This window comes from Fukomys damarensis, unplaced genomic scaffold (genome assembly GCF_012274545.1).
Source record: "Fukomys damarensis isolate Sample0158 unplaced genomic scaffold, DMR_v1.0_HiC HiC_scaffold_27, whole genome shotgun sequence".
Taxonomy (NCBI): domain Eukaryota; kingdom Metazoa; phylum Chordata; class Mammalia; order Rodentia; family Bathyergidae; genus Fukomys; species Fukomys damarensis.
Window position 1 is genome coordinate 34,019,570 of NW_022900939.1, and position 11,813 is coordinate 34,031,382.

General features: G+C 41.2%; 1 protein-coding gene across 1 annotated transcript in view; it reads left to right on the top strand.

Annotated features, from left to right (window-relative positions):
* Cd109 (CD109 molecule) overlaps positions 1-11,813 on the top strand; it is a 122,604-nt gene that overhangs the window by 37,166 nt on the left and 73,625 nt on the right. The window contains exons 6-7 of the mRNA XM_010641203.2: positions 8,426-8,465; positions 10,607-10,691. Of these exons, the coding sequence (XP_010639505.1) occupies positions 8,426-8,465; positions 10,607-10,691 (125 nt within the window). The remainder of the gene's footprint in view (positions 1-8,425; positions 8,466-10,606; positions 10,692-11,813) is intronic.

Consider the following 11,813-nt stretch of genomic DNA (forward strand, 5'->3'; position numbering starts at 1 on the left):
AAAAAAAAAAAAAAAAAAAAAAAAAAAAAGAGAGAGAGAGAGAAGAAAAACTCCAACCCCATGGATAAAGTAAAGAGATAAATAATACAAGATTTAAAAATTTCCTCTGTTTTTGAATGAGTGTTTTCTCAGATCTGCAGTCTTGGAATCTAGTAAGTCATGATTTTCTTTGCCTGGCCTTAGGCCTGTGAGTTTGTGGGATTCCTTCCTGCACCAGCAGCCCCTCTGTTCACCCCAGACTGTGGTAACTGTCCAAGCTGAGGTGCGTACTTGTTGATAGATGGGATGAGCAATCGGCCCCCTGTTCTCTGCTGGATATAGGCCACTGGGTGGTCTTGACGCAGACTATTGGACTTAATGTCAACACTCACTGGGCCTTGATTTTCACTGTGGAGGGCAGGGCCTGTATCCTCCCTAGCCTGAGCTTTAACTTCTCAGGAGGCATATGTCTAACCTGCACGCCCTCCTCAGTGGTCTCCCATGGTTGTCTCTCCCAGTCACTTTGGGTGGGTAATATTGGAATCCCTGAAACTTCTGGCCAGGTCCGTGCTTTCTCCCTGGGTCTGGTTTTTCTCCAGCTTTACTTCCTCTCTTCTGGGGTTGGTCTTTTTCAGGATCAGGTTGGTTTATTAGTCCATTATCTGCTGCCCCATGCCAAGGGAAAGCAAGACGTGCAGCTGGCTTGATGTCAGCAGACGGTCATGGCTAGGCAGTGGCTTGCTGTGCCTTCTCGTCTTCTGTCCCCAAGTGTTGGCCTTGTCCAAGATCAGATCGGGTGGTGGGAAAACAAAACACAGATTGGCTTAGCGCTGGATGGTGGCCATGGTCCGGGCATAGGATCCACACCTTGCAGGTGGTTGGGGGCAACAGTGCAGTTCCATCCAGTTCACTGGTGGTCTGGTTCCATTATGACTTGTTTTTTTTTTTTTGGTACTGGGGATCGAACTCGGGTCCTTGCGCTTGCGAGGCAGGCCACCGAACCGCTGAGCTAAATCCCCGGCCCTATGACTTGTTTTAAAAGTTAGACATAGCTTATGTTTTCTTTCTTTCTTTTTTTTTGCAGTATTTCTCTAGGTATTTTATTTCTTTACTGGTACTTATGGCTCTTCCAAATAGTTTCAATTTCCCCCAATTTTTTTTTTACTGTGGTAAAATACATATAAATTTATGATCTTGACTGTTTTTAAGTGTATAATTCATTAGTATTAAGTTAACTGAGATTATGGTGCAAGCATCACTACCACCCATCCACCCACCCATCCATCCATCTATCCATCCATCCATCATCACCCATCTATCTAGAACTCTTTTCACCTTGTGAAACTGAAACTCTGTACCTAAAGATAGGTTCTATTTTCCTGCCTTCTTTTGTCCTGGGCAAAGGCCTGTCTACTTTCTGTGACTTATGATGATAATTCTCAGTGCCCTGTATCAGTGGAGTCATTCATTATGTCCTTCGTGACTTTGTTTGATGTCCTTAGGATGTTTGTTCATGTTCTAGCACATGTGAAATATTTCTCGCTTTTAAAAGCCAAGTAATATTCCCTTGCATGAATATGCTGCATTTAGTTTCAAATGTTTTTGCATTTATGATTTTAAAAATTGTGTTCTGGGATGCTAGAAGTCAGTTTTAAAGATTCTTGCAAAGAAGGGCTAACCCTGGTGACTGAGAACAGCTCCCGGGAGTGATGGCTCTCATCCTGCATGAGTTCTGGAGCTCAGGCCTTGGAGGGACCCACACATGCTCATGCTCCTCTGAGTGCCCAGATCAAGAGCGAGGCCTGGGCCGGGGATTTAGCACAGCGGTTCGATGGCCTGCCTTGTGCAAGCACAAGGACCCGAGTCCGATCCCTGGTACCGAAAAAAAAAAAAAAGAGCGAGGCCCCAAGTCTTGCTCCCTTGGGAACTGCAACCCGAGTCCGCCCCCTGGTAGCAAAAAAAAAAAAAGAGCGAGGCCCCAAGTCTTGCTCCCTTGGGAACTGCAGCCTTCCCTCTTCTCATCTCTGTGTCAGGTGCAAACTGGCAGCTGAGCTCACACCAGGGTGCCCTGGGCTCCGGTTCCCTTAGACTTAACTGTAGTCCTGAGACTGCCTATGTCAGGACCTGCCGTGGGGGCTGCTTGTTAAAGATGCTTGGTCCACGCCTCACTCCCAGGTCACAGTGTGCTTGTTTTGGCACAGGGCCTGGGAATTTGAATTTAAATAAACTCTCCAGGAAATCCTGTTTTTTTTTTTTTGGACTACATTTTGAGATGTACTGATAAATGTGAATAGCTAGGCATCTTTAGTATTTATCTATTCTGCTGAACGGCATTGCTGGGTAATGAACAGGGTGTGGAGCTGGGATCAGAGAACGTTCAAGGCTGTCCTCTGGGGCTCATTCTTCGCTGCTTCTTGCAGTAAAATGCAGAGAAAATTTCCTGGTTATTCTTTGGTAATAAAAGGTCCTGTCATTTTTGGTTACATACACACATAACAGTCTACATTCACTGATTAATCTGTACCGTTCTAGAAATTCAAGTGCTCCCTTCACCCACCTTGGACCTTCTTTGGTCTGATGCCTGTCCCCAGCCTCTCTTAGTTCCTCCAGGTTGAATTAGGAGGAAGGAGAGGCAAGGAGTAAGACGTTCTTTACATGATACGTAAAGATAAGACATAAAATTTTCCCAATATTTAGGTTGGGTGCATGACTTCAATCCCGAGAACTTGGGAGCTGGATGCAGGAGGATCATCGTAAGTGTGAGGTCAGCTTGGGCTCCATAGTGAGTTCAAGTCCTGTCAGAACTACACAGAGAGACCCTGTCTCCAAAACAAAACAAAACAAACACTTTCCCAATATTTGTCCTACAAAAATGGCAACTTAATTCTTCTCTACAGTACTGTTGTCAACTACTTGCACTGAACGTTCTAGGAATAGTAGGTGTTTATTTAGAGCTAACATCTTTTTTTCGTAGAATTCCTTTGTGGACTCTGCACACTTGGGAGGTCTTTTATCCAAGAGCCTTGCATGCCTTTGAACCACCTCCTCTGAAAGGCAGCTCATAACTCTGCCGTCAGCTTCTGGGCATCTGGAGCAGGCACCTCCTGCCCCTCCTGAGGCTGATTTGATCAAGATGGAAAACAGTCCTACACTGAGTCACTCTTTTCTGCAAATACAGGTGGAGGAACATTCTGACACTTTCTTTGCTTTGACACTGAGGAGGCACAGACCATCTTGATACAGCACACTCCTAGCTGTGCTGTCGGTGTGGTTGATCAGTGCTGGCGGTCTCTTTAGACCTTTTGGTTGGGTTAAGAGCCTGGCCGCCGACAGCCTGAAGATGCTCCCAAGGACACACATTCAGATCTCTGGGTTGTCTCATTGAGGCTGTTTCTGCAAGGCTTAAAATGAGGAGCAAGTAACTTGCACCTGTGCGGGAGGTGGGGTGTATGTCGCCCCTCGCTCATAGACACTCTCCGAAAATTCCCTTCTTGTTTAGTTCTGCCTTGACCCTTTTGTGGCCTTCACCTGCGTGTGAGGTTAAGAGTTGCAGACTGTTTTTGGAAGCTTGCTTTTGCCAGTCCTGCACGGCAGTGTTGCGCTTGGCTTTGTCCTGTGGGATGTCTTTTGCATCTGTTGTCTTTGGGGCCAAAGCCCAAACTGGGTCTGAAATCGTTCCATTCTAATATCCTTTTATGTACCGATTTAAAAATTTCAGTGCTTCTCTTAATGCTGGAGCTACGTGCCAAGGCGGACTATTAGGAAATGGAAATAATCATCAGGGACATCATAGCGTGTTTGGATGCTTAGTTCTGTTTCTAAGCACTTCTTCTTACTCCCTGAGCGTGAGTTGAAAGAAATTGACATACATTTTAAGTGTATTTTTAAATGGCTATGTAGTGTTCTATATTCACTCAGACTTGTTAAAAATAGAAACGCTTTCAAGAATTGGATGGTTTTGTCGTTAGAGAAGGAAAATTCCGTGACTGGCTAGTTTCAGCAGTTCAGGAGTCTGTTAATTGTATTTCAGTCGTAGCATACTTCTTAGAAGGGTAGGAAAATAACGTTTTCTCTCTTTCCCCTTCATCTGACTGACTTCCATTGCACGCACCCTCACACTGAATTTTCTGTTCAGGGAATGGGCCGGTTAAATTACAGAGGTTTCTGAGAATATGCGCTGGCTCTTCTTTTCTGTATTTGCCTTAGAAATTGTTTAGAAAATCTAATCAAAGCAGACCTACATCTAATATAAACAGAGAGTGAATATGTGTGCTTTTCCCGACGGTGAGTAGTGACCGTGTTGGGGAAAGAAACTCTGAGGTGTTGATGAGTCACGTTATCTCTTACTTGGAAAGGAGCTTGCCTGGAAGACATGGAGCCCAAGAATTTAAGCCTTCAGGTTGCTGGCAGAGTGAATGATAACTTCGACCCTTTTCACGAGGTACAATTAACATAAAAACTCATTTACAGCAGATTAAATTCTTCTGAAATAGAAGGGAAATGATGTCCTAAAAGAAACTTGTACTTCCTACAAAAGACCAGGTGTTTATGTTTATTTTTCCTGTGTTTTTTGCTCCGTGGTTTTATTTAAATTTAGTCAGGTTTAGTTAAGTTCAGCTAGAACTCACATAGAACAATTTGGAAATAAATCTCCTTTTTTAGACCATGAGTCAGCAAACCCTGGCCCGAAGACCAAACCCAGCTTGACACCTGTTTTCTTTTTTGTTTAAAAAAATTTTTTTTATTAGTATATGATTGTAGTACAAAATGTTTACATTTCTTGTAGTGTTGCAGAATTCCAAGAAACAGGAGAGGCCAAATGGGAATCAGGAGGATTTATTTAAGTTCTATATACCGGCTCAGTGGACTCTTGTGTTTAAAATGGCTGAGAGTTGGACAAAGAGATATTCCAGTTTTTATATATTTTGTGGACGGGGGTGGTTTTTCTAGTGATGTAGCAAGTGAGTTCACAGGACAAAAGCAGGCAGTTTTGTAACTTTGCCTTGAAAGAAGACAGTGTCTTATGAATCATATGAGAATAGTACGATGAGCTTTGCTTACAGGACATAGTTGTTAATTTTTTCTGTACCAGAACAAGGAGTTACAACTACAGAGAGGGAATGGTGGCAGGGGGAAGACTGTCCAGGGCCAGGAAGGACTTGGTTTTCTTTAAATCCTGCTTCATTCCCTCTTTTGATACTCTTTATAAAGTTTTACTGGAGTACACCATCATCATCATCATTATTATCAATTTTTGTCATAAGGGGTCCTCAGTATAACCTACTGGGGATTTAGCTCAGTGGTTCCGCCACCTGCTTCACAAGTGCAAGGACCCCAGTTTGATCCATGGTACCAAAAACAAACAAACAAAACAAAACAAAAACACCCAACTTACTTGAGCAGAAGTTGGTACTGGGTTAAGGCCATCAGTCTAGTGGTGCTGTGCCTCTCAGAGTCTCTATGGCCGACAATGTTTTTGACAAGTAGCAGTGAGAGGCTAGGGAGAATTATAACAAAAGGATAAGGAACTTATGTTGTCGTTGTGACTCTATGTTGATATTTAAGCTTTGGCCATGTGTGGACTGGTCAGCTTCCAGAGTGACCAGAGCAGGGCTGTCATCTCTGGTGGCAGCCTGATGTTGTCGCTGGATTGCTGGCTCAGGTGGTCTGGATCCTGTTGGCTGGTCTACTTGTCTTCATGTGATCATAGCCAAAAGGCCGAGAAGTGATGGTCTACTTGTCTTGAGCAGTTGGCTTTAGCAAGCTGTGGTAGATGTAAGATACAGTTTCTGGAATTTTAGCAGAGAGGGGGCACACAGGTTTACAGTATGAGGCCTATCCTATATGGTCCCTAGGATTGTTGGATGTTATTTATTTTATTTTATTTTTTGGCCCAAACAAAGTCCCCAGGTTTGAATGGATGTGCTGGGTCTTATGTGTATTTTTCTTGTATATGGTTATGGATGTCTTGTAGGGTTATTCTCAAAGCTTGTATTGTTTCTCAGGGACAATTTTTTAGTTTATAAAGATTGCCCTTTATTGACCTGTGATTGGGTGTGGCCTGCTGAACAAAATTTTATATGTGGAAATACCCAGTTTGTTTGGTGGTGGTGTACTGGACTCACAGGAGGATCATGGGGAGGACTCGATCTCATCTCAGGTATTTTTTTGTTTTGTTTTTTTGGTACTGGGGATTGAGCTCAGGACCTTGTACTTGCCAGGCAGGGGTTGTGCTGCTGTGCTGTATCCCTGGCCTCAAGTGGGGTTTTTTTTTTTGACACTTTTTTCTTCAGGAATTGTTTTGAGTGTCTGGTTCATGTGTTGTACTTATTTTGAGCTCTGTGGCTGGTAGACTGTGTGAAGCTTCTATTTTATCTTTAACATCTGTGTGAGCTCCTAGAATATCTTGGCTATATGTGCTGGTCCGTGGTGTGACCCAAGGTCAAAGGCAGTCTAAATCTTGGGATGAGGTATTTTATCAATGCCTTGGTCACCTCTTGTGTCTTTTTTGTTTAGATGGGGAAGACTTTCATCCATTTTGAGAAGTTGCAGGCAAGCATCTGTTGATAGCCACTGTCTTGAGGTAGTTTAATACAGTTCGTAAATCGGTTTTTACAGGGGCAGCTCTTGTTTCCTGGATACTTGGGAGCTGGATGGGCCCCTGTCTTGGTTGTTTTGTGCACAGGTTTATTTAATATGATCCCATTTGTTGATTCTTGGTACTGTTGAGTCTGAATCACTGGATTGAGATATGGGCAGTGAAAACATGAGAATTGATGAGTTCCTCAGGATCAGTAGGGCCAATAGATCAGGATCAGGAGAAGTTCAAAGAAACAAGGAAGAGTCTGAAAGATGCTTAGAAATACTGAGAAAACAAAGGGCTCGAGAACGTATACAGCCTGAATGAGGGAAGGAGGTGGACAACAGAAAGATGGCAAATCAGCCAGGCACGGTGGTTTCCATGTGGAATCCCAGCCACTTGGGAGTGAGACGGGATTAAGCAAATATGCAGATGTAACTGGAAAAATAGTAGATTTTCTTTTAAAAAAAACAAAACAACAACAACAATAACAACAACAAAACCCCTAAGAAATATAAGTAGGTTACTAACCTGATTTGATTTTGAGGATGACAAGTTAGAATTTAGGCATGAGTCATAGCCATATAATTATAGCATTCCTGTTTATGACATGAAAATAATTTAAGAAAGGCACAATACATATGGACAGTTTTAAGACCTGGATCAAAACTACACATTTCATTTTCTTTAAATGACCATATTTTTTGTTTTGTTTTTTGAGACAGGGTCTCACCATGTAGTTGAGACTGACCTGGAACTCACTATGAAGCCCAGGCTGGTCTCAAACTCACAGCGATCCGCCTGCCTCAGCCACCTGAGTGCTGGGATTACAGGCGAGCACTACCACGCCCAGCTCTTAAATGACAATATGGAAACCAGGTTTTAGACAACTATTTTGTTATCACATAAGTAATTACATTTGTTTTATATTTTGAAATGAACTATATTCTTCCTTTAAGATTAAGAAAAACTTCCTAGTACTGTCCAGATGCTTTAGATTAAGAATAGTTTTTTAAAAGAAGATCTACTATTTTCTAGTTACATCTGCATATTTGCTTTGATAAGTTTAGGGAATAAGAATACAAATTTTATTAGTGAAATTACTTAGTATTTTGAAAAGGTTCTGTTCTTGTTACTTATGATCTAAAATTGACAGTTACAGAGTTATAAAAATGATACGAAATAGGCCACATATTTTCTTTTCGATCTTTGAAAAGGAAATAGCTATACATGTTAAAGTAGGGTAAGACTTATTGATTGAAAGGTTACATGAGAAAATAGTTTAAGGAGTTAGAAAGGTGGAAGACATTGGTCAATGTTGATTTTATATATTTGACTATTTATAAGAATTTGAATTATCTGTAACTTCATTTTATTCCTTGCCTTTTCAATAGTGATGACTGAAACAAATTTGAAGCAATTTCCTGTGAGTCTGGTATATGTTGTTTGTTTCATAAATTTGTGAATTATTTAATTTAATCTAATTCTTACTTTGCAAATAATAGAAGTCAAATTAAATAGGTCACTGAAGTGACAGATCACCTTTTTATGTAAGCAAGTCGGGAAGAAAACATCTGAAATCTCACAAGCTCAATGTTGCAGTTGAATGGAAATAAACTTCTCTGGGCCCGGAATTTAGCTCAGTGGTGTTGCCGCCTGCCTCATAAGTGCAAGGTCCCCGGTTCGATCTCCACTACCAAAAAAAACAACTTCCCCAAGTAAAATAAACTGGTTTGTTCATTAAATCATTATAAATATAATTTAAAATTAATTTTATAAACCTTTATAGTGCAGGTAAGTAGGCATGCGAAATAATCAAATAAGAACTCACAGATTTTCTTGTTTTTTTTTCCCTTCTCCCAACAGGGCCAGACATATTATCAATCATTTCAGGTCTCAGAATATGGTAAGTGTGCCTCAATTTACTTTGAAAGAAAAATTTATTACTTTTTACTGAAATAAGATACATTTTCGAGGTAGGTGTTAAAGTAAAAATTCCAATGGAGAGAAAATTCTGGTGTTTTTTATAGGTCAAAACATTTGTTTTCCTTTGTAAATATCCTAAAATCTTATTATAAAGAAAAAAAGTAGAAAAAAATGTTACTTGGGCTTTCATTATGCCTCTCTTTTCTTAAGCGTGGTTTATTCCTTTTTCTGTGCTCTGTTGTGATGCTCAGATATTTAAAGTTTTGCCTATTTAAACACTTACCATCAGGGCTGAGACGGAGGAGGATCATAGAGCTCTGTGGGCTTGTTTTCTGTCCCAGCCCCACAAACAGAACCCCCAAACGTAACGCGCACTGCTTTCCACAGTTTTACAGTACTTGGTTAACGCTGATAAAGATGGTCTTGGTGGGTGCTGTGTTTGCAGAGTTGCCTTGAAAACACACAGATAAAAGCGTGGGTCCAGCTATTTTGTTTTTCTTGCATGTAGAAGGAGTACTGAGAATGTATACAGCTACTTTGGGTTTATATATGAGCCTTTTTAATTAATTAATTAATCAGTTAATTTGGTACCAGGGATCGAACTCAGGTCCTTGTGCTTGTGAGGCCAGTGCCAGAACCACTGAGCTACGTCCCCGGCCCCGAGCCTTTTTATTTGACTTGTGCCACATTTCATTCAGGCTGTAGACATTCAGGAAAGTAGTTGGTGGACGCCTTTGTGGCTCCGGTGCCTGCAGCTCATGTGGTATTTTCTGATCTGTGTCTCCGGATCCCTCAGGATGTAGTCAGCAGTGTTTGCCAGGCTGTGTCGGAGGCTTTATAATACTCTCTAACGCTCAGCTTTGCTGGGAGAGCAGCCGCAGACAGTGTGCAAGCGAATGTTCCTGCGCTACGATAGCCAAGTTTACTTTGTAGACACCGACCCTTGAATTTCACGTAACATTTACACCGTCCTTTTGCTTTTTTCTTTTTTCACCAATTAAAGATACCAAAGGCCACTGTTGGCTGGCGCTGGCCGTAGTTAGCTGAGCACTCTCCTCACATGGCCGCTCAGAGCTGGACACGCAGCGGGTCCTGGGAGCTCACTGCAGCCTCCCCAGACTTCGTGCAAGAAGGAGAAAGACAAACAGTGCATTCATAGTTCATTTATGTAGGTTACACTTAGATTAGGTTCTGGATACATTGCTTAAAATATTTCAAAAACCAACCACTCATTTTTCTTTACATTTTTTTTTTTTCTTTTTGAGACAGGGTCTCACTATGTAGTTCAGCCTGACCTGGAACTCACTGTGTAGCCCAGGCTGGTCTTGAACTCACAGCAATCCTCCTGCCTCAGCCTCCCGAGTGCTGGGATTATAGGCGTGCGGCACCATACCCTGCCTCTTTTTGCTTTTTAAATGTGACTGCATACGGGGCTCACATTTCTTTGCACAGTGCTGACCTATAAGAACGGTTTGCAGCCTGTTTTCATGTCTCACTGTACTGCGCTGGGCAGGTGTGTGTCATTGCTCGGCATGGCACAGGGACTGAATGCCAGCCTGACGTGTCCGGGAGGAGGCATCTGATTTCCTTGGCCAAATGCTCATGGGCTTTTGTGATATTTATCTTATGTTAATTGAAAAGTAAAGTGTCTGCTTATGAGACTTTCATCTACTTCTTTGGTCAATGAGGTTATAGAAAAAATTTCCTATAGATCAGGCAAAAAGTAAAAAAAAAAAAGTAAAACTCTGTCAGAGTGCTTTATATTAGACAGTATTAATTATAAAGCATTTGAGCTTAATTGTATAAAACTGATTTACGAGCCTGAGATGTAGCTCAGTGGCACCGTGCCTGCCTTGCTAGCGCAAGGTTCTGAGTTTGATCTCCAGTACTGGGAAAAAACAAAAAAACAAAGCAAAAAAACCAAAATTGATGGAAGTAAAGATTTCTGATTTTGAATAAAATACAAAGCTTTTCCTCTGTGTTAAATGTATTTGGATCCTCATGGATCTAAGTTCAAGTATGACCAGTTATCAACTCTTTCAGAATGACTCTATTTTTAAATTTTGGTCTGCAGAAGGTGATAGTAAAATAGATTCTTTAAAAGATTCTTTTCTTTTTCAGTATTACCAAAATTTGAAGTTGTTCTGCAGACACCGTTATATTGTTCTTTGAATTCTAAGACTTTAAATGGTTCCATCACAGCAAAGTAAGTCTTATTTTTCTTTTAATAGGATTGTATGTCAATATAAAATTGTATGACAAAAAGTTCATTATTAACATGATTTGCTTCTGAAAATGCCCTAACAGGCACCAAGGAACTCTGTAATAATGTAGCGTGGATGAATGTCCACAGGTCCGTATATCTGAGACTCTGGCTTCCAAGCCAATCCAGCCAGAAAATATTTCCTGCAGACAGTGTCTAAGATTTGCAGGACAGATTACCAGATTTTTGAGAAGTTTTATCTTTACTCCTTCTCAATTCAGATGACATGGAGTTGAGACAATTTCCCTCTTCTTCAGCCTTTATGTTTTCCTCCTCCATAATGGAGGTGGGGCATGACTTGTTTGTTTTACTGCAGTTAGCAGAGTACCTGCTCCACATTCATGCCCTTGGCATGTGCTCATGGAGACCTTCAGTCTGCTCCTTGTCCACAGGCTCGTGGCCATCCTGGCTCGGACCACTGGCCTGAACGGCGTAGCGTTCCCTATTGCCGGGGCAAAGAGCGTCCTCAGAGTTCCATACTGGTGCTTCTCAAAAGTACAGGTTAGAGCTGGTGCACTCCTGTAATTCCAGCTCTCTGGGAGGCCCAGGAGGGATTGAGAGTTTGAGCCCAGCCTGGGCAACCTAGCAATTTAGGGAGTCTTTATCTCAAAATTAAAAAAAAAAAATTAAAATGCTGGGGATGGAGTTCAGTGCATAGGCCCTGGGTTTACAAAAACAAAAATTAAAAAGTACAGGCAGGGATGACCCTCATGTAATTTGATTGGTCTCTTGTGGGTTTCACTTTATTTATTTATGTTTTTGGGAGTTTTATTTTTTGATGTCTCAATATCTGTTTATTTTTCTGTTTTTTTGGGTTTTTTTGAGACAGGGTCTCACTATGTATTTTTTTTCTTTTTTATTGAGGTTATTGGTACAGTCTAGGTATACAGTACAGTTACATTCATCATTGGGATTCTAAGGCAGGGATGACTCATGTAATTTGATTGGTCTCTTGTGGGTTTCACTTTATTTATTTATGTTTTTGGGAGTTTTATTTTTTGATGTCTCAATATCTGTTTATTTTTCTGTTTTTTTGGGTTTTTTTGAGACAGGGTCTCACACTAT